The 27,980-nt window shown below is 50.2% G+C and overlaps 1 protein-coding gene across 2 annotated transcripts; it reads right to left on the bottom strand.

The window, feature by feature from the left end:
- Positions 1–10,011: 10,011 nt before the first annotated feature.
- Positions 10,012–26,770, bottom strand: LOC144671328 (protein LBH-like). 2 transcript variants are annotated; one of them, XM_078533155.1, is made up of 4 exons: positions 26,026–26,770; positions 21,678–21,758; positions 17,707–17,938; positions 10,012–10,181 (listed from the first exon to the last, which is right to left on the bottom strand). In XM_078533155.1, exons 2-4 carry the CDS (start codon positions 21,723–21,725, stop codon positions 10,078–10,080), a joined length of 384 nt encoding a protein of 127 aa, XP_078389281.1. In that variant the 5' UTR covers positions 21,726–21,758; positions 26,026–26,770; the 3' UTR covers positions 10,012–10,077. The 2 variants fall into 2 exon arrangements, with proteins under 2 accessions (XP_078389281.1, XP_078389282.1); XM_078533156.1 differs by having other exon boundaries at positions 21,678–21,755.
- Between the last annotated feature and the right edge of the window lie 1,210 nt (positions 26,771–27,980).

The raw sequence follows: 27,980 nt of genomic DNA, 5'->3' as shown, positions 1-27,980 counted from the left end.
TCGGAACCCTGGCTGCGAGTTTGTGGAGGAGCCTGTGCCTGGTGCAGTCAAGATTGTAATGTATCCCTGATGTCAGCGGAGCTTTCCACATTTGGCACCACCCCAATGACCCGTCTTGAAGACAGTTTGTATATTGTTTGGAGCACTCCTCAGTGCCCAAATAAACACGCAACAATTGCGTCTGTGGTTCCTTAGAGTGGGGCTTAACTCTGTGACATGTCCTGTCAGAGGGACACAAGCCCATGTGCTGCTCTCTTAATGCCCCCCAACCCCACCACCCACCCCCACTCTCTTCTGTATATACCCTTTCTTTCATTTCCTCTTTCAATCCTTTCCTCTCATCTCTCCCTCCCTTTGCCTCTCGCAAAATCCTCTCCCCTCTCAATTCTGCTCCTCTCCAAATTCTTCTCTATTCTTATCAATCTCGATCCCCTCTTCACCTTTATCTCTGCCTTGACCCCCGCTGTCCTTTCATTTAGCTCTTCGTCTACCCTTATTTTTCTTTTAATCCCCTTCATTTGAAACTAAAACTCAATCACAGGGGATGTGGGGCTTCTCTGGCTGGGCCAGCATTTATTGCCCGTCCCTAATTGCCCCTTGAGAAGGTGGTGGGTGAGCCGCCTTCTTGAGCCGCTGCAGTCCCGTGTGGTGTAGGTACACCCACAGTGCTGTTAGGGAGGGAGTTCCAGGGTTTTGACCCAGCAACAGTGAAGGAACAGCGATATATTTCCAAGTCAGGGTGGTGAGGGGTTTGGAGGGGAACTTGCAGGTGGTGGTGTTCCCATCTATCTGCTGCCCTTGTCCTTCTAAATGGTAGTGGTCATGGGTTTGAAAGGTGCTGTTGCAGGAGACCTATATTAATTTAAAAATGATTGCTCTAGCCTTCTTGGGCACCACACCTCGTTAGCTTTGGCAGAGCTACAATGAGGATTCACCAGCACGAAACCAGGGATTAAAGGGTTAAATTGTGATGGTTGGTTGCACAAACCTGGTTTGTAATCCCTTGGGTCCGGAAGACCAAGGAGCGATCTGATTGAGGGTTTTAAATTATTGGAAGGGTTTGATGGGGGAGGTAGAGAGAAACTATCTCCCCTGGTGAGGGAGTCCAGAACAAGGTAGGTAGGCAACTTAGAGCCAAGCCGATCAGGGGCCATGTTGGAAAGCACTTGCTGCAAAGAGAGCCATATTGCTGAAGCTTTTGGTCTCGCACTCATCAGGACAAATGCAAGAATGCCAAATTTCAAACCATCACAGCAATTTATACCACAGGAGAAACGAGTGCCGATTGGTTGAAGCGACACGCGTTCATACACAGGGACCTGTTCTCTGCAGGAAAAAGGAATACGTTCGAGCCTCCTGCCTTTTTTGATTCACTGGGGGCTTGGGGAGCCCACAGCTCCCCGTGGCTATCTCCATGGCAATGCCTCAGCCAATCACAGTCGACTCGCCAACCAATCAGCAGCCTTTTCTCCTGCGGTATAAATTGTGGTGACCGTTTGAAATTTGGCATTCTTGTGTTTGTCCTAATGAGTGCGAGACGAAAAATCTTCGACGACATGTTTCTCCTTTCAGCAAGATTCAAACACCAAGGGGAATGGAAATCTGGAACTCTCTCCCCCACCCACTCCCCCTCCCCCCTCCCCTCACCCCTCCCTCCCCACCAAAGGAAATCTCTTTGGCTGAAGTGGAGTAAATTAAAAATGTTTGGACTGAGATCGATAGATTTTTTTTTGTTGGGTGAGCGGTGTTGAAGGATATGGAGTCAAGCCGGGCAAATGGAGTTGAGGTGTGGGTCAGCCATGGTCTAATCGTTTAGTAGGGCAGGGCTCAAGGGGCTGAATGGCCTCCTCCTGTTCCCAACCCTGACTGACAGTTTGCTTTGTGTTTTATCCTCTCTGTACGCAGTCTCAGGGAGGGAGAGGGCTGCTTTCCGTCTCTGGGTAATAATCGCGGTGATGGTCCCTCAGGGAGATTCACTTGGCAGCCGTCGGAGAGGTTCTCCTTGGCTCAGGTTCAAAGCCATCGCGGAGGTGAAGGGCCCACACACTGTGACTGACACATGTTCCATCTCCCAGAGAAAGATCTTTATCCCAGTCCTGAGGACTGTGTGCAAAACGTTGATCCTTTTCACTGTTAGGGGTGTTGTTGGAATATACCCTCGGTGCTAAATTTCACATGAGTTTTGCAAATCAGTTTAAACTGTCAAGTGCTCGGGGTATCTTTAGAAGAGGCTCTCCCCCTGGTGGACACTCAACTCAAGCAACTCAAATTCTTGGCCTCGGTTTCTCAACAACGTAAGTCATTCTCCCCCTGAATGCGCAGAAGACTTCCACAGGCGCCCAACCCATCCAAAGGACCGTTCTACATCTGGAAGATATTCATCCATGGGGGGCATCACAATTGAGCACGGATCCCCCCCCCTCCCCCCCCACAACTCTCGCAGGGGATATCGGGACCAGGACTGGGAGAGAACGTCTCTGAAGTGAATATTCCAGCTCTTAATTAACTGGTCCAGTGACATGATCGCTATGTTACTGTACATGAATGAATAAACCCCCTTCCCTGCCGGCAACTGCACATTTGTTGAAACGCGTTAAACAACAGTGAAAAGGAGCCTAGAAGTTTTTAATTTTAAGATCATTCTATCTTTTTCTAATTCGTTAACTGGAAAGGTCCAGCACTTTCTTGTGACAATGCAATCGGAATGGGATTTTAATGACCTGCAGTTTAACGCCTTAACACTTTAAAGCTCCCTCCCCACTCCACTCTCCTCTCTCCCATGAAGAAAGGAAGAATTTTAAAACGAGTGGTGAAAAGGTTCAGCATTTAATAGAACAGAATCCATTCCTTTAATCCTGAAACTTGATTAACATTCAGAGATTTTAACAAGTGCCCTTGATGAAGAGGCTCAGGTTGCTATGGCAATTCTATTTCATGCAAGCAGAATAATTATGGGTTATACTGAGACACACTCACGACTTAAGAGGTACTTTGCATTGGAAATGGAATTGGTTCAAGCGTCTCTTAAACTGTTTCATACACTTACTGTCACCACATAGTGAGATCAGAGTATTGTGTGTATGTATATGTGTGTTAGTGTGTGTGTGTTAGTGTGTGCGTGTGTTAGTGTGAGTGTATCTGTGTGTGTCTGTGTGTGTGTGTTTGTTAGTGTGAGTGTATCTGTGTGTGTGTGTGTGTGTGTGTGTATGTTAGCATGTGTGCATGTGCAAATATGCTGTGTCTGTGTATCTGTGTGTGTATATGTGCGTGGGTGTTCTGTATGTATGTGCATTAATGTGTGTATGTGTGTGTGAGTGTGCATCTATGGGTGAGTGTGAGTGTGTATGTGTGAGCATGTGAGTGTGAGGATGTGTGCGTGTGTGTGTATTAGCTTGTGTGTGTGTTTGTGTCTCTGTGTGTGTCTGTGTGTGTGTCTGTGTGTGTGTTTGTCTGTGTGTGTGTGTGTTTGCCTGAGCGTGTGTTTGTGTGTGTGTCTGTGTTTGTCTGTGTGTGTGTCTGTGTCTCTTTGTGTGTGTCTGTGTCTCTGTGTGTGTGTCTGTGTGTGTCTCTGTGTGTCTGTGTGTGTGTCTGTGTCTGTGTGTGTGTCTGTGTTTCTGTGTGTGTGTGTGTGTGTCTGTGTTTGTCTGTGTATGTGTCTGTGTGTGTGTGTGTCTGTGTCTCTGTGTGTGTGTGTCTGTGTGTGTGTGTGTTTGTCTGTGTGTTTGTCTGTGTGTGTGTCTATGTGTGTGTGAGTCTGTGTGTGTCTGTGTGTGTGTGTCTGTGTCTGTGTCTCTGCGTGTGTGTCTCTGTGTGTGTCTGTGTGTGTTTGTGTGTGTCTGTGTCTCTGCGTGTGTGTGTGTCTGTGTCTCTGTGCGTGTGTGTCTGTGTGTGTGTGTGTGTGTGTCTGTGTAATGGATTTGCTAGAATTAACGCACCATGAAGATCAATCCTATCCTTGCTGGATATAAACATACTGGTTACTGGGAGTCATCAAGTGTGGGAGCCCTGGCTGGGAGGACCTGATCTGGAAAGTCCCGATCTTGGTGGACCGGACCTGGGAGGTCCAAGTCTGGGAAGGCCAGATGTGGTAGGTCCTGGTCTAGGAAGACCTGATCTGGGATGTCTGAATCTGGGAGGTCCTGGTTCTGGAGGACCTGATCTGGGAAGTCCTGGTCTGGAAGGTCCTGATCTGGGAGGACCTGATCTGGGAGGTCCTGATCTGGGGGGACCTAATCTGGGAGGACCTGATCTGGGAGGACTGGGTCTGGGAGGACCTGAACTGGGAGGACCAGGTCTGGGAGGACCTGATCTGGGAGGATTGGGTCTGGGAGGACCTGAACTGGGAGGACCAGGTCTGGGAGGACCTGATCTGGGAGGACTGGGTCTGGGAGGACCTGAACTGGGAGGACCGGGTCTGGGAGGACCTGATCTGGGAGGTCCTGATCTGGGAGAACCTGATCTGGGGCTTCCTGATCTTGGGCGTCCGGGTCTGGGAGGTCCTGGTCTGGGACGTCCTGGTCTGGGTGGACATTTTTTCAGTACATGCAACATGACAACAGGCAATGTTCTGCAATCTTGATCAAGTTGTGAGGTGCCTCTGGAATGATCTCTTTTCCCTTAATTCTCTACAATGCAGTAGATTCATATCAGTTAACTCCTTGTTACTGGAATCACCTGGGAATCTGAAAGCTGTAGATTCTGAATTTATTGATCAAGGTATAGCCTGAAGACCATGAGTAGAGAGATTATTCACACTTATTACCATCTGATATCAGCTCATAGCAAATCGGAATTCTTCACAGTGGGAATCAATAGGAAGCAGCTTGATCCATTGGGATCCTATACAGTGGGAGTGAATGGGACAGGGTATGATCCACTGGGATTGTATACAATGGGAGTGAATGGGATGGGGTTTGATCCATTGGGATTGTGTACAATGGGAGTGGATGGGATGGGATTTGATCCATTGGGATTGTGCAAAATGGGAGTGGATGGGATGGGATTTGATCCATTGGGATTGTGCACAATGGGAGTGGATGGGATGGGATTTGATCCATTGGGATTGTGCACAATGGGAGTGGATGGGATGGGATTTGATCCATTGGGATTGTGTACAATGGGAGTGAATGGGATGGGATTTGATCCATTGGGATTGTATACAATGGGAGTGAATGGGATGGGATTTGATCCATTGGGATTATGTACAATGGGAGTGAATGGGACAGGGCTTGGTCCACTGGGATTCAGTACGATGAGAATTCAATTCATTTACCAGCCCTGATTCAGTATAAAATGTAAGATTATAGTTTTATAATATGAAACTTATCATGTTAGCGTAGAACTGTGGTGAATGTTCCTTCTTCCAACAAGCTTGACTGACCACCCATCAGCTGTTTTTTTCAGTTCCTTGATTAACAACGTGTTCTCCCTGTATAAAACAGGACACCTTTTCCCTAATAAAGCCAGTTCCTTACACAGCATCATAACAAGAGTTGGACTGGCTATCAAAGTAACTGAGAACGCTTGCAGTAATATTGTATTTGTTCACATCGCCCAAGACAACCAATAGCACTTCTTGTATAATCAATTACAACTATTGTTGTTATAGACAGGGACACAATCAATGGGGAGACGGCAGTGTGGTGGTAATGTTACTGGGCTAGAAATGAAGAGACCAGGCTAATGCTCTGGAGACCTGGGTTTAAATCCCACCATGGCAGGTGGTTTGGAATTGTGTCCAATGGGAGTGAATGGGAAGGGGTTTGATCCATTGGGATTGTGTCCAATGGGAGTGAATGGAAAAGGGTTTGATCCATTGGGATTGTGTACAATGGGAATGAATGGGATGGGGTTTGATCTATTGGGATTGTGTACAATGGGAGTGAATGGGAAGGGGTTTGATCCATTGGGATTGTGTACAATGGGAGTGAATGGGAAGGGGTTTGATCCATTGGGATTGTGTACAATGGGAGTGGATGGGACAGGGTTTGATCTATTGGGATTGTGTACAATGGGAGTGAATGGGACAGGGTTTGGTCCATTGGGATTGTGTACAATGGGAGTGGATGGGATGGGGTTTGATCCACTGCGATTGTGTACAATGGGAGTGGATGGGATGGGGTTTGGTCCATTGGGATTGTGTACAATGGGAGTGAATGGGATGGGGTTTGATCCATTGGGATTGTGTACAATGGGAGTGGATGGGATGGGGTTTGGTCCATTGGGATTGTGTACAATGGGAGTGAATGGGACAGGGTTTGATCCATTGGGATTGTGTACAATGGGAGTGGATGGGATGGGGTTTGGTCCACTGGGATTGTGTACAATGGGAGTGGATGGGATTTGATTCATTAGGATTGTGTACAATGGTAGTGGATGGGATTTGATCTATTGGGATTGTGTACAATGGGAGTGAATGGGATGGGGTTTGGTCCACTGGGATTGTGTACAATGGGAGTGAATGGGATTTGATCTATTGGGATTGTGTACAATGGGAGTGAATGGGATGGGGTTTGGTCCATTGGGATTGTATACAATGGGAGTGAATGGGATGGGATTTGATCCATTGGGATTGTGTACAATGGGAGTGAATGGGATGGGATTTGATCCATTGGGATTATGTACAATGGGAGTGAATGGGACAGGGCTTGGTCCACTGGGATTCAGTACGATGAGAATTCAATTCATTTACCAGCCCTGATTCAGTATAAAATATAAGATTATAGTTTTATGATATGAAACTTTTCATGTTAGCGTAGAACTGTGGTGAATGTTTCTCCTTCCAACAAGCTTGACTGACCACCCATGAGCTGTTTTTTTCAGTTCTTTGATTAACAATGTGTTCTCCCTGTATAAAACAGGACACCTTTTCCCTAATAAAGCCAGTTCCTTACACAGCGTCATAGCAAGCGTTGGACTGGCTATTAAAGTAACTGAGAACGCTTGCAGTAATATTGTATTTGTTCACATCGCCCAAGACAACCAATAGCACTTCTTGTATAATCAATTAAAACTATTGTTGTTATAGACAGGGACACAATCAATGGGGAGACGGCAGTGTGGTGGTAATGTTACTGGGCTAGAAATGAAGAGACCAGGCTAATGCTCTGGAGACCTGGGTTTAAATCCCACCATGGCAGGTGGTTTGGAATTGTGTCCAATGAGAGTGAATGGGAAGGGGTTTGATCCATTGGGATTGTGTCCAATGGGAGTGAATGGAAAGGGGTTTGATCCATTGGGATTGTGTACAATGGGAATGAATGGGATGGGGTTTGATCTATTGGGATTGTGTACAATGGGAGTGAATGGGAAGGGGTTTGATCCATTGGGATTGTGTACAATAGGAATGAATGGGATGGGGTTTGATCTATTGGGATTGTGTACAATGGGAGTGAATGGGAAGGGGTTTGATCCATTGGGATTGTGTACAATGGGAGTGGATGGGACAGGGTTTGATCTATTGGGATTGTGTACAATGGGAGTGAATGGGACAGGGTTTGATCCATTGGGATTGTGTACAATGGGAGTGGATGGGATGGGGTTTGGTCCATTGGGATTGTGTACAATGGGAGTGGATGGGATGGGGTTTGGTCCATTGGGATTGTGTACAATGGGAGTGGATGGGATTTGATCCATTAGGATTGTGTACAATGGTAGTGGATGGGATTTGATCTATTGGGATTGTGTACAATGGGAGTGAATGGGATGGGGTTTGGTCCATTGGGATTGTGTACAATGGGAGTGAATGGGATTTGATCTATTGGGATTGTGTACAATGGGAGTGAATGGGATGGGGTTTGGTCCACTGGGATTGTGTACAATGGGAGTGAATGGGATTTGAACTATTGGGATTGTGTACAATAGGAGTGGATGGGATGGGGTTTGGTCCACTGGGATTGTATACAATGGGAGTGAATGGGATGGGATTTGATCCATTGGGACTGTGTACAATGGGAGTGAATGGGATGGGATTTGATCCATTGGGATTATGTACAATGGGAGTGAATGGGATGGGATTTGATCCATTGGGATTGTGTACAATGGGAGTGAATGGGATGGGATTTGATCCATTGGGATTATGTACAATGGGAGTGAATGGGATGGGATTTGATCCATTGGGATTATGTACAATGGGAGTGAATGGGACAGGGCTTGGTCCACTGGGATTCAGTACGATGAGAATTCAATTCATTTACCAGCCCTGATTCAGTATAAAATATAAGATTATAGTTTTATGATATGAAACTTTTCATGTTAGCGTAGAACTGTGGTGAATGTTTCTCCTTCCAACAAGCTTGACTGACCACCCATGAGCTGTTTTTTTCAGTTCTTTGATTAACAACGTGTTCTCCCTGTATAAAACAGGACACCTTTTCCCTAATAAAGCCAGTTCCTTACACAGCGTCATAGCAAGCGTTGGACTGGCTATCAAAGTAACTGAGAACGCTTGCAGTAATATTGTATTTGTTCACATCGCCCAAGACAACCAATAGCACTTCTTGTATAAATTAAAACTATTGTTGTTATAGACAGGGACACAATCAATGGGGAGACGGCAGTGTGGTGGTAATGTTACTGGGCTAGAAATGAAGAGACCAGGCTAATGCTCTGGAGACCTGGGTTTAAATCCCACCATGGCAGGTGGTTTGGAATTGTGTCCAATGGGAGTGAATGGGAAGGGGTTTGATCCATTGGGATTGTGTCCAATGGGAGTGAATGGAAAGGGGTTTGATCCATTGGGATTGTGTCCAATGGGAGCGAATGGAAAGGGGTTTGATCCATTGGGATTGTGTACAATGGGAATGAATGGGATGGGGTTTGATCTATTGGGATTATGTACAATGGGAGTGAATGGGAAGGGGTTTGATCCATTGGGATTGTGTACAATGGGAATGAATGGGATGGGGTTTGATCTATTGGGATTGTGTACAGTGGGAGTGAATGGGAAGGGGTTTGATCCATTGGGATTGTGTGCAATGGGAGTGGATGGGACAAGGTTTGATCTATTGGGATTGTGTACAATGGGAGTGAATGGGATGGGGTTTGATCCATTGGGATTCAGTATGATGAGAATTCCATCTTGGCAGCTTGTGGAATTTTAATTCTATTAATACATTTGGGAATATAAGACCAGCCTCAGTAACGGTGACCATGGCAACTATCATCGATTGTTGTAAAAACCCATCTAGTTCTCTAATGTCCTTTAGGGAGAGGCTGGAGAAGCTGGGATTGTTCTCCTTCGAACAGAGAGTGTTAGGAGATTTGATAGAGGTGTTCAAAGTCATAAAGGAGCTTGATAGAGCAAATAAGGAGGAACTGTTTCCCATGGGGTAAACAGACGAATGCAAACGGAAAACGCTGGAAATAATCACAGCAGATCTGGCAACATCTGTGGACAGAGTTAAACTTTCAGGTTGGTGACTCTGTCATTGCAACTGAAAGTGCCAAAGCCAACATGAGGAGAGAGAAACCATGTAGAGGGTCGTTGTTATCTGGAACATGCTACCTGAAAGGGGAGTGGAAGGAGATTCAATAGGAAGTTTCAAAAGGGGAATTGGATCAATGCTTGTAAGAAAAAAAATGCAGAGACATGGGGAAAGAGCAGAGGGGGTGAAACCAATTGGACAGCTGTTTCAAAGAGCCATCATAGACGTGATGGGCTGAATGGCCTTCCTCTGTGCTGTATCATGTTATGAGACTGTGCCACTAGATTCCTTATGCTCCGCCTGAGTGGTAGATGGGGGCTTTGGCTTAGCACTGTACTCGACACATGGCATCTCTCTCACTTCAGCACTCTCTCAGGGCTAGGCTAGACACCCGAATTCTGGAGCAGGGCTTAAGCCAATGATCGAGCGACTCAGTGACAAGGGTACTCCCAAGAGAGCCAAGCCGACACTGAAAGCAGGAGGGGGATCAGGGTAGCGAAAGTAAACCTTCAACACAGTCGTCCGAGTCTGTTTCGGCAGGGAGAGGATTTAGGGTCCGTGATTTTGGTCTTCGGTCCTTAATTGCAGGGGCTCACTTCCTTCATAAGCAACCAGTCCAACATTGGGACAACGAGATATGGTTCGAGGTTCCTCAGTTCCGTCTCCTCGCGTCTTGACTGTCACAGGGTAAGGTCACGGCCCTGGCTCTGTCATCGCTCTCTGTCTCAGCTGCTTCCTCTTTGGTTTCTTCCTCCCCTGGGAAAGAACCACAAAAAAATAATGAGAAAGATGTAAGCGTGTTGTCATAGTAACCCTGTTCCAGGCTTCTGGTCCAGCTGTTCAGCTTGGAACACAAGTGGCAGAGGGAGCTTCATAGAGGTGAACAGAAGGTACTTCACAGAACTTCTGTGCCTGGCGACCTACATTGGCTCCTGATCCGGCAATGCCTTGATTTTAAAATTCTCTTCCTTATTCTCGGATCCTTCTATGTCCTCGCCCACCCCCCCTCCCTCTCTCTGTAACCTCCTGCAGCCCCACAACCCTCCAAGATCTCTGCGCTCCTCCAATCCTGGCTCCTTAAGCACGTTCCTGATTTTAATCACTTTGCGTCGGCGGCTGCTAGCTGGGCCCTAACCTCTGGCATTCCCCCCTCCCTAAACCTCTCCAGCTCCCTCTCTCTCCTCCCTTAAAAGGCTCTTTAAAATCGACCTCTTTGACCAAGCTTTTGGTCACCTGTCCCAGTATTTACTTACATAGGCTCAGGGTTGTGTTGGAAATGGTTTGGTAAGGCTCCTTGGGCTGTTCTACTACATCAAAGGCGCTGGGGTGGTTTGTTGACCCCTTTAATCACATTTTGGTTTAATGTTTGTAAGTTTCCTTTAAACTTTGTCCTTGGTTTTACAGCTGACCTGACTTAGGGGCTGTGCCTGATTTATCCCTTAATGTGTTAATTTAGTTTATTGTTTTAACTCTGAAAGAGTTACATCAAAGGCACTATATGAATGCAAGTTGTTGCTTTTGAGAGAGAACACCGATCTCAACATGAAATATTTATCGATACCCTAAAGCAGCAGCAGCAGCAGCAGCGAGACGGGGTGAGGATAAGGAAGGGAAAGTTTAACACAGGCGTTGCTTCTTTAAGCTGGGCGGGGACCACATCTGGAACAGGTTTCAATGAAGCGCGATCGAGGCCAGGCCACAGCTGGAATTCGTGATGGGGAGACAATCAGATTTGGGATTCCGAAAACATGTGACCCAATAGGGACTGAGGGGGGTTCAGGTTGTAACCCAATCCTATGGCGATTACTCAGGGGTGATGTCAGGGGGCATTTCATCCCACAAAGGGGCCTGGAAACCTGGAACACTCTCCGTCCACACCCCAACCCACCCCACCCACACCCCACACCCCACCCACACCCCAACCCACACCCCACACCCCACACCCCACCCACACCCCACACCCCACACCCCACCCACACCCCACCCACACCCCAACCCAACCACACCCCACACCCCACCCACACCCCACCCACAACCCACACCCACACCCCACCCACACCCCACACCCAACCTACACCCCACCCACACCCCAACCCAACCACACCCCGCACCCCACCCACACCCCACCCACAACCCACACCCACACCCCACCCACACCCCACACCCCAACCCACCCCACCCACACCCCACACCCCACCCACACCCCAACCCACACCCCACACCCCACACCCCAACCCACACCCCACACCCCACACCCCACCCACACCCCACCCACACCCCAACCCAACCACACCCCACACCCCACCCACACCCCACCCACAACCCACACCCACACCCCACCCACACCCCACACCCAACCTACACCCCACCCACACCCCAGACCCACACACCACACCCCACCCACACCCCACCCACACTCCACCACAAACCCCACCCACACCCAATGCACACCCACACCACACCCACACCCCACACCCCACCCACACCCCACACCCACACCCCACACCACACCACAAACCCCACCCACACCCAACGCACACCCACACCCCACACCCCACCCACACCCCACAACCCACACCCCACACCCCACCCACACCCCAGACCCACACACCACACCCCACCCACACCCCACACACCCCACCACAAACCCCACCCACACCCAACGCACACCCACACCCCACACCCCACCCACACCCCACAACCCACACCCCACACCCCACACACCACATCCCACACCCCACACCCCACCCACACTCCACCACAAACCCCACCCACACCCAACGCACACCCACACCACACCCACACCCCACACCCCACCCACACCCCACACCCACACCCCACACCACACCACAAACCCCACCCACACCCAACGCACACCCACACCCCACCCACACCCCACACCCACACCCCACACCCCACCACAAACCCCACCCACACCCAACGCACACCCACACCCCACACCCCACCCACACCCCACCCACACCCCACAACCCACACCCACACCCCACACGCCACATCCCACACCCCACACCCCACCCACACCCCACCACAAACCCCACCCACACCCAACGCACACCCACACCCCACACCCCACCCACACCCCACCCACACCCCCACCCACACCCCACACCCCACCCACACTCCACAACCCACACCCACACCCCACACCCCATCCACACCCCATACCCCACCCACACCCCACCCACACCCCACCCCACACCCCACCCCAAACCCCACCCACACCCACACCCAACCCACACCCACACCCACACCCCAAACCCACCCACACCCCACCCACACACCACACCCCACCCCAAACCACCCACACCCCACACCCCACCCACACCCCACACCCCACACCCCACCCACACCCCACACACCACACCCCACACCCAACACCCCACCCACACCCCACACACCACACCCCACACCCAACCCACACCCCACACCCAACATCCCACACCCCACACCCAACCCACACCCCACACCCACACCCCAAACCCCACCCACACCCAACACCCCACACCCCACACACCAGCCACACCCCACACCCCACACCCACACCCAACCCACACCCCACACCCACGCCCCAAATGCCACCCACACCCAACACCCCACACCCCACACACCACCCACACCCCACACCCCACACCCAACCCACACACCACACCCACACCCCAAACCCCACCCACACCCAACACCCCACACCCCACACCCCAGACCCACACCCAACCCACACCCACACCCACACTCCAAACCCCACCCACACCCAACACCCAACACCCCACACCCCACACCCCACACACCACTCACACCCCACACCCCACACTCCACACCCCGCCCACACCTCACACCCCACACCCCACACCCCACCCACACCCCACACCCCACCCACACTCCACCCACACCCCACAATCCACATCCCAACCACACCGCACCCAAAGCCCACCCACACCACACCCACACCCAACCCACATCCCAACCACACCCCACACACGACACTCCACCCACCCACCCATCCACACTCCACACCCCACCCACACCCCACACCCCACATCCCACCCACATCCCACACCCCACACCCCACCCACACCCCACCCACACCCCACACCCCACCCACACCCCACACCCACACCCCACCCACACCCCACACCCCACCCACACCCCACCCACATCCCATACCCCACACCCCACCCACACCCCACACCCCACACCCCACCCACACCCCACACTCCACCCACACCCCACACCCCACAACCACACCCCACCCACACCCCACACTCCACCCACACCCCACCCACATCCCATACCCCACAACCCACCCACACCCCACACCCCACCCACAACGCACACCCCACCCACAACCCACCCACACCCCACCCACACCCCAGCCACACCCCACCCACACCCCACCTACACCCACACCCACGCCCCACACCCCACCCACACCCCACACCCCACCCACAACCCACCCACACCCCACACCCCACCCACACCCCACCAACACCCCACCGCACACCCCACCCACACCCCACCGCACACCCAACCCACACCCCAAAACCCACCCACACCCAACACCCCACATCCCACACACCACCCACACCCCACACCCCACCTCACACCCCACACCCCACCCACACCCCATATCCCACCCACACCCCACACCTTACACCCCACCCACACCCCACCCACACCCCACACCCCAACCACACCCCACCCGTAGCCCACCCACACCACACCCACACCCCACACCCAACCCGCATCCCAACCACACCCCACACACCACACTCCACCCACCCACCCATCCAAACCCCACAGCCCACACCCCACCCACACCCCACCCACACCCCACACCCCACATCCCACACCCCACTCACACCCCACACCCCACCCACACCCCACCTACATCCCATACCCCAGACCCCACCCAAACCCCACACCCCACACCCCACCCACACCCAACACCCCACACTCCACCCACACCCCACAACCACACCCCACCCACACTCCACACTCCACCCACACCCCACCCACATCCCATACCCCACACCCCACCGACACCCCACACACCACCCACACCCCACACCCCACACCCCACCCACAACCCACCCACACCCCACACCCCACCCACACCCCAGCCACACCCCACCCACAGCCCACCTACACCCACACCCACGCCCCACACCCCACCCACACCCCACACCCCACCCACAACCCACCCACACCCCACACCCCACCCACACCCCACCAACACTCCACCGCACACCCCACCCACACCCCACCGCACACCCAACCCACACCCCAAACCCCACCCACACCCAACACCCCACACCCCACACACCACCCACACCCCACACCCCACCCACACCCCACACCCCACCCACAACCCACCCACACCCCACACCCCACCCACACCCCACCAACACGCCACCGCACACCCCACCCACACCCCACCCACACCCCACCGCACACCCAACCCACACCCCAAACCCCACCCACACCCAACACCCCACACCCCACACCCCACCCCACACCCCACCCACACCCCACCGCACACCCAACCCACACCCCAAACCCCACCCACACCCAACACCCCACACCCCACATCCCCCACCCTCCCCCCACCACCAATCGCCATGCTCCCAATAAGATTTTGAGTTGTGGATCAATTTGAAAACTTCAAAACTGAGATTGTTTTTCATAAATAAAAGCAAAACACTGAGGGTGCTGGAAATCTGAAATAAAAACCGAAAGTGTTGGAAATACTCAGCAAGTCTGGTAGCATCTGTGGAGAGAGAGAGACAGACAAACGTTGTGAAGTTTTAAAGAATTCATTCTTCCATGGGATGTGGGCTTCACTGGCCCATCTCTAATTACCCTTGAACTGAGTGGCTTTACTCAGCCATCTCAGAGGGCCTGGAGTCACACACAGGCCAGAGCAGGTAAGGACAGCAGATATCCCTCCCTGAAGGGGATTAGTGAACAGGATGGACTTTTATGACAATTGATGATAGTTTCATGGTCATCGTTACTGACACTAGCTTTCAATCCCAGGTTTCATTGAATAAATTTTTAAACTCAACCAACTGCAATGGTGGGATTTGATCCCATGTCCCCAGTAGGTTGGCTGGGCCTCTAGATTACTAACCCAGTGACATTACCACTACCCCACCATCTCCCTTCAAAGAGACTTGAATATGACTCTTCTTCAGAACAGGATAAGACTTTGAAGAAGAGTCATATTGGGCTCGAAACGTTGCCTGTTTCTCTCTCCATTGATGCTGCCAGACCCGCTGAGTTTCTCCAGCATTTTCAGAGGTTGTTACACAAGGATAATAAAGGGTTACAGAGCCAGAATTGAGGTACAGGGTAGCCCTGATCTAACTGGATGGTGGAACAGGCTCGAGGGGCTGAGTGGCCTCCTCCTGTTCCTAAGTTCCTCTTGCGCGATCTTTTCCTCTGTGGCCTCCATTGCAGGCGGTATTTTCCCTCTTCGGGAATGGAGAGCCCTCAGATGACGGTGACGTTTTATTCATTAATCCATTGGTAACGAGGGTGGAATTGGAGCTGATCTTGCCTGGAATAATTTAGAGTCATGCATGGAGGTTGGGTCAGACACAATCTAGATGGTGAGCGGGAGGGAGGGGTAGAGAGGGAGGGCAGGGGAGAGGGGGAAGGACAGGGGGGGATTGAAAGAGATGGTGGGGGAGGAGGGGAGGGGAGGGAGTGTTCAGCCATAATGCTGCGGCCACCTGGCCTCCTCTTGCTTTTTAATTTTGTACCTTTGTCCGGAACTGTTACCTGCATTGGGCCTCCATCTTTGGAAAGACAGGACGGTTACAGCACAGAAGGAAGCCATTAGGGTCGCCCAGCCTGTGCCAGGTCTCTGCAAGTGGATCTCAGCTAGCCCCATTCTCTTTCCCTCTCCCTATAGCCCTGTAAAGATTTTCCAATCGGCAGGTCATTCAATTCCCTTTTGAAAGCTGCAATTGAATCTGCCTCCACCACACTCTCGGGCAGCGCATTCCAGACCCCAACCACTCGCTGCGTGAAAAAGTTTCTCCTCATGTCACCTTATTCCTTTAACCAATCACCTTAAATCTGTGCCCTCTTATTCTCGATCCTTCCGCCAATGGGAACAGCTTCTCCCTATTGACTCTGTCCAGGCCCCTCGTGATCTTGAATACCTCCTATCAAATCTCCTCTGAACTGCCTCTTCTCCAAACAGCACAGCCCCAGCTTCTCCAATCTATCCACATAACTGAAGTACCTCATCCCCAGAACCGGTCTCATAAATGTTCTCTGCACTCTCTCTAATGCCTTCACATCCTTTTCAAAAGAAGAAGATGTGGGAGAATCACTGGAGAGGAGGAAGAACAGAGACAATCTCAGTATCGCACAGTAACCACTCCTCGAGTACACTCCACTGATCTATTCTTTCATGGGATGTGGGCGTCGCTGGCTGGGCCCAGCATTTATTGCCCATCCCTAACTGCCCTTGAGATGGTGGTGGTGAGCTGCCTTCTTGAGCCGCTGCAGTCCATGTGGTGTAGGTACACCCACAGTGCTGTTAGGGATGGAGTTCCCGGATTTTGACCCAGCGACAGTGAAGGAACGGCCGATATATTTCCAAGTCAGGATGGTGAGTGACTTGGAGGGGAACTTCCAGGTGGTGATGTTCCCATGTATCTGCTGCCCTTGTCCTTCTAGATGGTAGTGGTCACGGGTTTGAAAGGTGCTGTTGAAGGAGCCTTGGTGAGTTGCTGCAGTGCATCTTGTAGATGGTACACACACTGCTGCTACTGTGCGTTGGTGGTGGAGGGAATGAACGTTTATGGATGGGGTGCCGATCAATCAGGCTGCTTTGTCCTGGATGGTGTTGAACTTCTTGAGCATTGTTGGAGCTGCACTCATCCAGGCAATGGGGAGTATTCCATCACACTCCTGACTTGTGCTTTGTAGATGGTGAACAGGCTTTGGGGAGTCAGGAGGTGAGTTACTCTCCACAGGATTCCCAGCCCCTGACCTGCTCTTGTAGCCACAGTGTTTATATGGCTGGTCCGGTTCAGTTTCTGGTCAATAGTAACCCACAGGATGTTGATAGTGGGTGTGTGGCAGAGGGGTGCGGGATGGGAGGGTGAGAGGGGGGGGATTCAGATTGAAAGCTGCCAGTTGATGGTTCTGGTTATGTCACAATGGCCGTTCCCCAGGATCCTTCTCTCCGACCCTCCCGACCTCTCGGTTAGGAGCCTCCTTAATTAAAACCACCAACGATTCCTACCTTGTTGTGTGGTGTCACCGGGCTCTGGGCTGTTTCCCCTCGGGCTGTCTGTCTCGTCGCTTGTCTCGAAGAAGGTGTCCGCATCTTCGCAGGAGCTGAATCCTTCCGGTGGCCAACGCAACTCTCCGCTCTCCACCTCCCCCGTGTCCGTCAGCTCCACCACAATCGAAGGCAGGCGACCTTTGACCCACCTGCAACACTCATCAACGCTCTCAAAGGGGTCTGGGAATATCTGCGTTGGAGGGAGGGAATGGGGGAGAGGAATAGGAAGAGAGAAGGTGCCCTCAGATCACAATGGGTTATCCACAGACTGCCTCACACGGCCATAGGCTTAGCAATAAGGTGCAGAATTCCCGCCTGATAGGGTCGGACCGCACAAAAGGAGGCCATTCAGCCCATCGCACATATGCGGGCTCTCTGAAAGAGTGAGCAACAGTCGCTTGCTAGTACGAGTCCCTGTGTATGAATGTGTGTCACCTAGCTACGCTCTTCCCCATAAGAGAAAACATTCTCCCTGCATCCGCTCAATCAGAATCTTTCATCATTTTAAAGGGACCTCCATTCGGCCATCCCTCAGGCTTCTGTTTTCAAAAAGCAGCCCGGTCGGCCTAACCTTTCTTGATGCCTACATCAAAGACAGGACCTCTGACAGTGCAGCACTTCCTCAATACTGCCTGAGAGTGTCAGCCTAGATTTCTTTTGTGCACGGGTCTCTGGAGCTGAGACTTGAACGCACAACTGGCTGAGTTGGAAGTAGGATTGCGACCATATTGAGCTACAGCTCACGGGCTCGGTTGTAGGGGAGCCCTGATCCTATTCTCACCTGACTCCCACAGGGCATGCACCTCCCAGCCAGAGCCAACGATCGGGAGCGGGAGGAACGGTGGACGAGCTTATCACCCTCTACACTCGGCCTATAATCGATAAGTCTCATCACCCTTGGGTCCCATTTGACTTAAAACTAATTGACCCACGGACGGACAGTTCCCCTTTAAATGGGTCCCTGAAAGACAACACAGCTGAGCCAGCCCAAGTAACCCGAGACTCTTCATGTCAATTCCTCGGGCCAGATTTAGCCTCAATATTTTCTCTTAAGCGTGTCACCAACGCCCAGGGAGTTATTTTAATCTCAGTATAAATAACTGTCGTCTGCGTTAGTCACTGTTGGCTATCGAGAGCAATCAGATTCTGGAATCTGATTAACGTCATTGACAGGAGCGACAGCCAAAAACAAAATCCCCCTAAGCACTTATTAATGTCACCGTTAGCTACATGCCTAAGTTCCATAATTCCCCACAGTGACTTGCATTTATATAGCGCCAGTAATGCAGTCAGAACGCCCCAAGGTGCTGTACCAGGAGTGTTATCAGGACTAAATATGACACAGAGTCACATAAGGAGGTAATTTTGTTTCATTCTTTCACGGGATGTGGGCGTCGCTGGCTGGGCCAGCATTTATTGCCCATCCCTAATTGCCCTTTGAGAAGGTGGTGGTGAGCTGCCTTCTTGAACCGCTGCAGTCCCATGTGGTGTAGGTACACCCACAGCGCTGTTAGGGAGGGAGTTCCAGGATTTTGACCCAGCGGCAGTGAAGGAACGGCCGATATATTTCCAAGTCGGGATGGTGAGTGACTTGGAGGGGGACTTGCAGGTGGTGGTGTTCCCATGTGTTTGCTGCCCTTGTCCTTCTAGGTGGTAGAGGTCGTGGGTTTGGAAGGTGCTGTCTAAGGAGCCTAGGTGAGGAGAGGTCTTTGTCAAAGAGGTCGGTTTTATAGAAGCATCTTAAAAGGAGGAGAGGTTTACATAGGGAATACCAGAGCTCTGGCAGCTGAAGGCATTGCTGCCAATGGTGGAGCAAAGGCAATGGGGGATGCACAAGAGGCCAGAATTGGAGGAGCTCAGAGACCTCAGAAAGTTTTTTTCCCCTTTATTCGTTCATGGGGTGTGGGCATTGCTGGCTCCACCAGCATTTATTGCCCTTGTTCAGAGGGCATTTAGGAGTCATGTAGGCCAGACCAGGTAAGGAGAGCAGATTTCCTTCCCTAAAGGTCATTAGTGAACCAGATGGGTTTTTATGACAATCAGCAATGGTTCAATGGTCATCAGGCTTAAATTTTTTACTGGACTCAAATTCCACCATCTGGCTATGATGGGATTATGAACCCAGGTCCCTAGAGCATGGCCCTTGCGTTTCAGGAGTGCTAGTCCAGTGGCAATACCGCCATTCCATCACCTCCCCCATGTGTAGAGCTGGCGGAGGTTACAGAGATAGGCAGGGGTTGGAGCCATAAAAGGTTTTGAACGTAGGATGAGGATTTTAAAATGGAAGTGCTGCTTGAGTGGGAGCCAGTGTCGGTCAGTGAGCACAGGGTGTGAGAGTGGAACGAGGCTTGGTGTGAGGTCGGATACAGGCAGAAGAGTTTTGAATGAGCTACAGTTTGCAGAAGCCTCGACATGGGAGGCCAACCTTGTGAAACACGGTCGCTTGGTGGTTGGTTATATAGCTGAACCAGGCCTGTTCCAATGACCCACAGACACGGGTTCAAAATCCCACCACAGGGGCCGGGGAATTTAAATTCAATTGATTAAATAAACCTGAAATAATTGCAAAGAAAGTTAGCCTTGGGTATGTTGGCCTTAGTGTTGTCAAAACCCATTTTTTGGCTCACTCATGTCCTTTAGGGAAGGAAATCTGCCATCATTACCTGGTCTGGCCTACATGTGACTCCAGACCCACAGCAATGTGGTTGACTAGAGTCATTACAGCACAAACGGAGGACACTCGGCCCATTGAGTTCATGCTAGCTCTCTGGAGTGCAGTCTAGTCAGTCCCATTGGCCTGCTCAATCCTTGTAGCCTTCGGAGATGGTCGAGCAAGCCACTCAGTTGTAGGCGTAACCTTCTCAAGGGCACTTACGGACGGGCAATAAATGTTGGCCTTGCCAGTCAAGCTCAGATCCCATGAATGAATAAAACACGTGGGGTGCAGAGGAGTCGCCTGCATTTAAATAGAGATGTTGCTAAAAAAGGAGATATTTTGAAAGACTAAGATTTCTCCTCTAGTCTGAGCTGGGTTAATTCAGCCCAGTCAGGAATAGTGGTGAGGGCACTACACTAGCCTCAGGCCCTTGGGGTAGGGAGGGAAGCAAAGAGGTCGACTTTGCACTCGTGCACAGTTAATGTTGTAAGTAGCCTCTCATCTCTGAGATCAGAAGGTTGTGGGTTCAATTCCCACACCAGGAGGCTTGAAAGCAAAGATCTATGATGTCGCACCCTGTACTGAGGGAGTGCTGCACTGTCAGAGGTGCTGTCTTTTGGATGAGACATTAAAACGCGGCCTTATCTGTGCTCCCAGGCAGGACTGTTGCATGGAGCTGGCATAGACTTGATGGGATGAATGGCCTCCCATTGTGGTGTAAGGACTCTAGTCAACCATGTGGCTGTGGATCTCGAAACCAGGGTGGCGCGATTTCGAGGAAGAGTTCACCCTGGTGTCCTGGGCCAATATTTATCCCTCCACCAACATCACTAAGAACAGACAATCTGCCCTGTTCAGGATGTTGTGAAAGAGTTATGTAACAGTTTATGTCCGCCCGAGAGGGCAGACAGGAGCGCTATTTATCTAATCCGGAAAAACTCTGACAGTGCAGCACTCCCTCAGCACTGAGCGTCAACTGGGAGGCTAATTAAAGGCAGAGGTAGATAGAGTCTTGTTAGACGAGGGAATCAAAGATTATCGGGTGGGGGGGTGGGGGGGCGTAGATGGGAACGTGGAACTCGAAGCACAAACAGACCATTATTGAGTGGCGGAGCAGGCTCGAGGGGCCGAATGGCCTCCTCCTGCTCCTATTTCACCTGCTCGTACGTATCTGATCTGTGGTTTGTTGTTGGTAGTGGGGGGGGGGAATGGGAAGAGGAAGGAGTGGGTTGAAAACAAAGCACGTCAAGAAAAATGCCCCACCGACGCTCACCTGGATGGGAAGGTGCTCCACGTTTTCTTTGAAGCTGATTTTTTCCATGCCAACTCTCGGGTAGATGGCACGTGTACCCTGCTGTAAACAAAGAGAGCAGTGACAACAACATTCCGGGGGCAAATGGCGTTGGGTGTTGGTGCCAGTCGTTGGCTCCCCATTCCCATCACCCCCTGCCCCCACGAGCGGCCACCTAACAATTGCTGGACTAACAATTTAGAGAAACCCACTTCAAGTCCCACCGGCAGAGCTTGAGTTTGTTATAAAACTAGCCTGGTCTCAGCAGAAGTCTCATTTCGAAACCCGACAGGCTCACTCATAGCCCTTCAGGGAAGGAGGTCTGCCACTTTCCCCGGCCTGGCCTACATGTGTGGATTCCGGCCCCACATCAACGTGGTTGGCTCTCAACGGCACTCAGAAGTGGCCCAGCAAGCCACTCGATTGTGTCAAGCCATGGTTCATGATGGAGGTCCACCATCACCTTCACAGGGCAATTAGGGATGGCAATAAGTACCCGCCTTGCCAGCGATGCCCTCATCCCAAGAATGGATAATAAGATAAAGATGTACTATGCCAGCGTTGCTGTTACTTATTCTTCAAGATACTTTTGTGGGAAGAGTTGCAATGTTACACTTGTAGGAGAATAGCTGATCTGGTACGTTCTGTGCAATGCAAATACAGCAGCTACATGAACAAACGGTGAAAGATTTCACACTACAGAAACTGTGGAAACCATCATTGAAGGACGGCCTGATTCAATTCAGCATGGCTACGGACACGTGAGACCATTTTGGCCCAATCGGGATGAGCGAGGCATCTCCCGCGGAGTCATTTTTAAAGACAGGCAGGTCATCATACCGGAATCTTTGCGACCTGATATTCTTCAACAACTTCTTCACTCACACATGGGCATAGATTGGACAAGAAGGCTTGCAAGAGAGACAGTCTGTTGGCCGGGTATGAACAATGACACTGAAGTTGACATGTCTCGCTCTTCTTGACGCCAAGAGCAGATGCCAAGTCAGCACAAAGCACCATTGATTCCACATGAAGTTCTTACCCATCCTCGGTCCTAAATCACATCCGACCTCTTTCATATCCATGGCACTGACTTCACCGTCATTGTCGACTACTTTACCAAGTACGCCATTATTCAACAATTGCAATTAATCCAGCACAACTGTTGCGCCCACTCTAAGTGCTATTTTCAGTTTATTCAATGTGCCTAGAGAGATCATCATGGATAGTGGTCCGCAATTTATTGGTAAGTCATTTCTGCATCTGTTTGAGAAGTGGAATATTGATCACACTACTTCTTCTCCTCATTACCCTAGGTCTAACAGCCTAGTTGAATGAATGATTCACACAGTGAAATCCCTAATTCTCAAATGTAGACAGACCAAGCAAGATCTACACATTGCAATGTTACATCTGACAGCAACACTTTTAAGTACAACAATTCCATCACCTGCAGAGCTCATGTTTGGCAGACCAGTGAGTACCAATTTACCTATTCTTACCCATTCTATTCTCTCAGAAACTAGAGAGCAACTTTTAAAACTGCAAGAGATGATGACCAACATACACGATAAAACACAGAGCCAGAATTGCCAAGTTTACAGTTGGGACAACAATTTTTTGCATCCAGGATACCAGAGAAGGTGCAAGGCAACCAGCCAAGGTGACAAGGATTTGTTGAGAATCAAGGTCCTATGAAGCCATTACACACAAAGACGCAGCAGTGAGGCATCACCGAGGACAAATCAGATCCATTCCAGCTCCTCAACCACCGTACAGTCCTGTTGCATCGAGGACAAGATCCCAAACACAACCAGCAACAACGTGCAAGAATGACAATTCCAGAGATCACTGTGAGCAATTGAAGACACCTCCAGACAAGGTTACCATCACAAGATCTGAGCGTACCAGCAGATTACCTTTCCGCTTTAGAGACTCATAGATTCCTCAGTTCTATACGCTCATGTAATGGTAACTAAATCTGAACATGTATTGTCAATAGTCATACTTCTTTGGAATGGGTGAAAATATCTTTAAAAAGAAAGGGGGATGTTATAATACCCCTCAGCACGTTGTAATATCTCGGCCGGGATTTTCCGGCCCTCTCGTGGTGGGACACGCCTTGGGAGATTCGGTGACCCAACCAAAAGTCCATTGGCTTTCGGCTGGACTGAACAATCCCAACGATGGGCCTGCCGGGTAATCCCACCCCTAGTCCCAGCTATTCACAACCTAGATCAATGATTCGGATGTGGGGACCAAATGTAATATTTCCACGTTTGTCGATGACACAGAACTTGGTGGGAAAGTGAGTTGTGAGGAGGATGCAAGGAGGCTTCAAGGAGGTTTAGACTGACTAAGTGAGCAGGCAAGAACATGGCGGAAGGAATATAATGCGGAAAAATGTCAAGTTATCCACTTTGGTAGGAAAAAGAGAAACGCAGAGTATTTCTTCAATGGCGAGAGATTGGGACGAGTTGATGTCCAATGGGACCTGGGTGCCCTTGTTCATGAGTCACTGAAAGCTAACCTACGGGTGCAGCAAGCAATTAGGAAGGCAAATGGTATGTTGGCCTTTATTGTTACAGGATTTGAATACAGGAATAAGAAAGTCTTGTTGCAGTTGTATAGAGGCCTTGGTGAGACCACACCTGGAGTATGGTGTACAGTTTTGGTCTCCTTACCTAAGGAAGGATACACTTGCCATAGAGGGAGTGCAACAAAGGTTCACCAGACTGATCCCTAGGATGGTGGGATTGTCCTGTGAGGAAAGATTGAGGAGACTGGGCCTCCATTCTCAAGAGTTGAGAAGAATGAGAGGCGATCGCATTGAAGTGTACAAAATTCTTACAGGGCTCGACAGGGTAGATGCAGGAAGGATGTTTCCCCTGGTTGGGGGCTCTAGAATGAGGGGACATGGTCTTAGAATAAACGGTTGGCCATTCAGGACCGAGATGAAGAGGGATTTCTTCTGTCAGAGGGTGGTAAATCTTTTGAATTCTCTACCCCAGAGGGCTCAATCGCTGAGTGTGTTCAAAGCAGAGGTTACTAGATTTCTAGGTACCAGTGACATCAAGGGGCAAGGGGAAAGTGCAGGAAGATGGCGTGTTGGTAGAACATCAGCCATGACTTCATTGAATGGCGGAGCAGGCTCGAGGGGCCGAATGGCCTACTCCTGCTCCTACATTCCTATGTTACCCCCTTAGGCAGCACCTTCCAAACCCACGACCACCACCATCTAGAAGAATAAGGGCAGCAGATAGATGGGAACACCACCACCTGCAAGTTCCCCTCCAAGCCACTCACCATCCTGTCTTGGAAATATATTGGCCGTTCCTTCACTGTCACTGGGTCAAAATCCTGGAACTCCCTCCCTAACAGCGCTGTGGGTGTACCTACACCACATGGACTGCAGCGGCTCAAGAAGGCAGCTCACCACCACCCTTCTGAAGGGCAATTAAGGATGGGCAACAAATGCTGGCCCAGCCAGCGACACCCACATCCCCTGAAGGAATAAAACAAAGAGATGCATTCGGAGAGCATCTTCAAGTTTGATGTCAATGAAAACAACTTGCAGATCTAAGAATATATCTTCTGTTTTGGCTGGGTCAGGCAATCCGCTCAGTGTGTCCGATGTGACCATCAAGTTACCGAATCTCACAGTCACAGCCTTGAATCTTTATGAAGCGACATTGCAACCCTGGTGGTGCACAGGTCAATGGTTTGCAGCAAATCATCTCTTGAGAACAGCTCTACAAAGGAGCTGTCTGTGCTGTGCTCTGCCTTAAAGCAAAAGTGAAACCAAAACTGGATAGTGTGACATAATTTCCCTCTAGTCACGCTGCTGTCCCTTAAAGGCATAACTACATCCCGCCCGCTCCCCTCCCCCACCCACCACATTCCCCACCAGCAAGACGCTTTCAACTCAGCCTCAAGGAGAATGAAATTTTGGGAAAATTAGAGTCGAGAGAAGGGAAATGCGTGAGGCTGGGAAGAATGGAGAAAGGAGCGGGAATGGAAATTGAGTGAAGGAAAGGGGGTCAAATCGATGGGGAGAATAAAAATGGCCATAAAACGCAGGGGAGAAAGGGGGAAAACTGGGAAGGAAGGGATGAAGAGGGTAAGCTAAAATGGAAGGGGAAAAAGTTCATTCATGGCAAGAAGAAAACAAGGAATCATAACAAGAGGATAAAAAGGTTTAGGAAAAGGGATTGGATGAATGCTGTACATTAAATGAAATAAGAAGATTACAAGAGTTTCTATGTTAGAAGATGGATTGAAGATTAGGATTGTATAAGACGCAGGAGCTGCCTGAAGAAGTATGGCTTACCTCAGTCCATGTCCTCGACACAGGTGCTGGGCTCTGGGTTTTGTCTCTCTCTCCCTCTCCTCCACTGCCACTGGGAATTGACTCTGTAGGAACCAGGTCAGCACCAGGAACCGCAGATTACACAGTACGACAGATATTCAATGGAGCAAGGAACAATCCTCTCGTGACCAGAAGGGAATTAAAACACAGTTCACCTACAGGACTAGGGACTGAAATATAATTGAGTGGCAGCTAACTTATGTGCACCTCTATCGGCTGTTTAAACTTGAACAGCTTCGCCTCTCAGTCTCACCCCCTCCCCTTCACTTTCACCCTTTCAATCTCTTCGTTGCCCTGTTTGTTCCACCTTGGTGCCTCTCTCAGTCTGACATTGCCTCTCTGTCCTGATCTGCTGTCTCTGTCTCCTGTCTGGTCTCGTCCTGTCTCTGCCTTTCTGTGTGTCCTTTTCACTCCGTTCTGTACGCCTCTGCCTCTTGTGTAGCTCTTTCTTTCTCTAGATCACTTTATCTGTCTATTTTTATATTTCCTTCTCTCTGAGGATGTACAAATCTGTCACCTTGTCTCTGTTTCTAACTTGGTTCCTCTCTGTGTATTCTTGTCTCTTGCCTCAGCTATTGCTGTTGTTATATCTCTCTATCTCTGTGCCTGTTCTCTCTCTCTGTTTCGATCTTTGTGTGTCTCTCTCAGTCTCTCTCTCTCGCTCTCTCTAACTCTGTCTTTCTGTCTTTAACCCTGTCTGTCTCTCTCTCTCTAACTCTGTCTCTCTCTCTCTAACTCTGTCTGTCTCTCTCCCTCTAACTCTGTCTGTCTCTCTCTCTCTAACTCTGTCTCTCTCTCTCTAACTCTGTCTGTGTCTCTCTCTCTCTCTAACTCTGTCTCTCACTTTAACTCAGTCTGTCTCTCTCTCTAACTGGCTCTCCCTATCTGTGTCTGTTTTTTTTCTCTATATCTCTGTCTGTCTCTCTTTCTCTATCATTCTGCCTGTGTCCCTCTCTGTCTATCTCTATCTTTGTCTCTCTCTCTCCATCTCTGTGCCTCTCTGTTCCCCTGCGTCTGTCTCTATCTCCGTGCCTGGTCTGCCTCTCTCTCTCTCTGTCTCGCACTCTCTACCTCTCCCTGCCCTGATGATGGGAGACTTGTGCGAGATGTCCGTCAGCTGCATAGCCTTTCCTCTGCTCCAATAGGATTAATGCCTCCTTCGATTACTGTCTGACTGAGACGGTGGAAGAGCTAACATCTAGGGCTAGAGTCATGGATAATCCCAAAAGGAATTAAGACTTTGCCACTGTTTTAGCAGAAACAGGAGGAAGAGGTAGAGATAGAAAAAGCGACTTATACCTTAGAAACGACAGAGCAGAATGTTTGAATGTGAAGCCGTCATGAGAAAGGAAGGTGAGTTTTGTAATCTCCGTGTTATTGAGAGTTCTGAAGCTGGTTTTGACTACAGATCGGATAAGGCACTGGGGTGACAGGTTGGAATGGGACAGGACTGAATATTACCAGTTTCAAGAGGACGCAGAGGCTGGCAAAATAATTAATATTTCATTCAGTTGGACTTAATATCCAATTTCTCAAGGCATTCCCATTAAACAGGACCTTCATTAATAGTGATTAGAACAGAGGGATTGAAGCCTCAAGAAATATCCCATAAAAAGCCCTTGTTAACCAGTAAAAAAAAAACCACAGAATTGAGATTGTGGCAACAACCATTTGCATTTTTATAGCGCCTTTAATGTCGTAAAACATCCAAGGCAGTTTGCAAAACAAAATTTGACACTGAACCTCAATAGGAGAGGCTTCACATTTCCCTATCTTTATCTCCTCCAGCCCCCTGACATCTCGGCGCTACCCTAATTCAGGACTTGCGCGCATCCCCAGATTTTAATCGCTCCACCATTGGCGGCCGTGCCTTTAGCTGCCTGGGGCCCCAGGCTCTGGAATCCCCTCCCTAAACC

Source organism: Cetorhinus maximus, chromosome 32 (genome assembly GCF_964194155.1).
Source record: "Cetorhinus maximus chromosome 32, sCetMax3.hap1.1, whole genome shotgun sequence".
NCBI lineage: Eukaryota > Metazoa > Chordata > Chondrichthyes > Lamniformes > Cetorhinidae > Cetorhinus > Cetorhinus maximus.
The sequence above is the reverse complement of the archived record's forward strand: the minus strand, read 5'-3'. Positions and strand labels throughout refer to the sequence as shown.

What these genes read in the sequence shown, in the direction of transcription:
- LOC144671328 (XM_078533155.1), bottom strand. Translation starts at nt 21,725, where the DNA reads ATGGAAAAAATCAGCTTCAAAGAAAACGTGGAGCACCTTCCCATCCAG. An exon ending in TGGAGCACCTTCCCATCCAG is followed by an intron (nt 17,939 to 21,677) that starts GTGAGCGTCGGT and finishes CCTCCAACGCAG; the next exon opens with ATATTCCCAGACCCCTTTGA. An exon ending in CGGTGACACCACACAACAAG is followed by an intron (nt 10,182 to 17,706) that starts GTAGGAATCGTT and finishes GTTCTTTCCCAG; the next exon opens with GGGAGGAAGAAACCAAAGAG.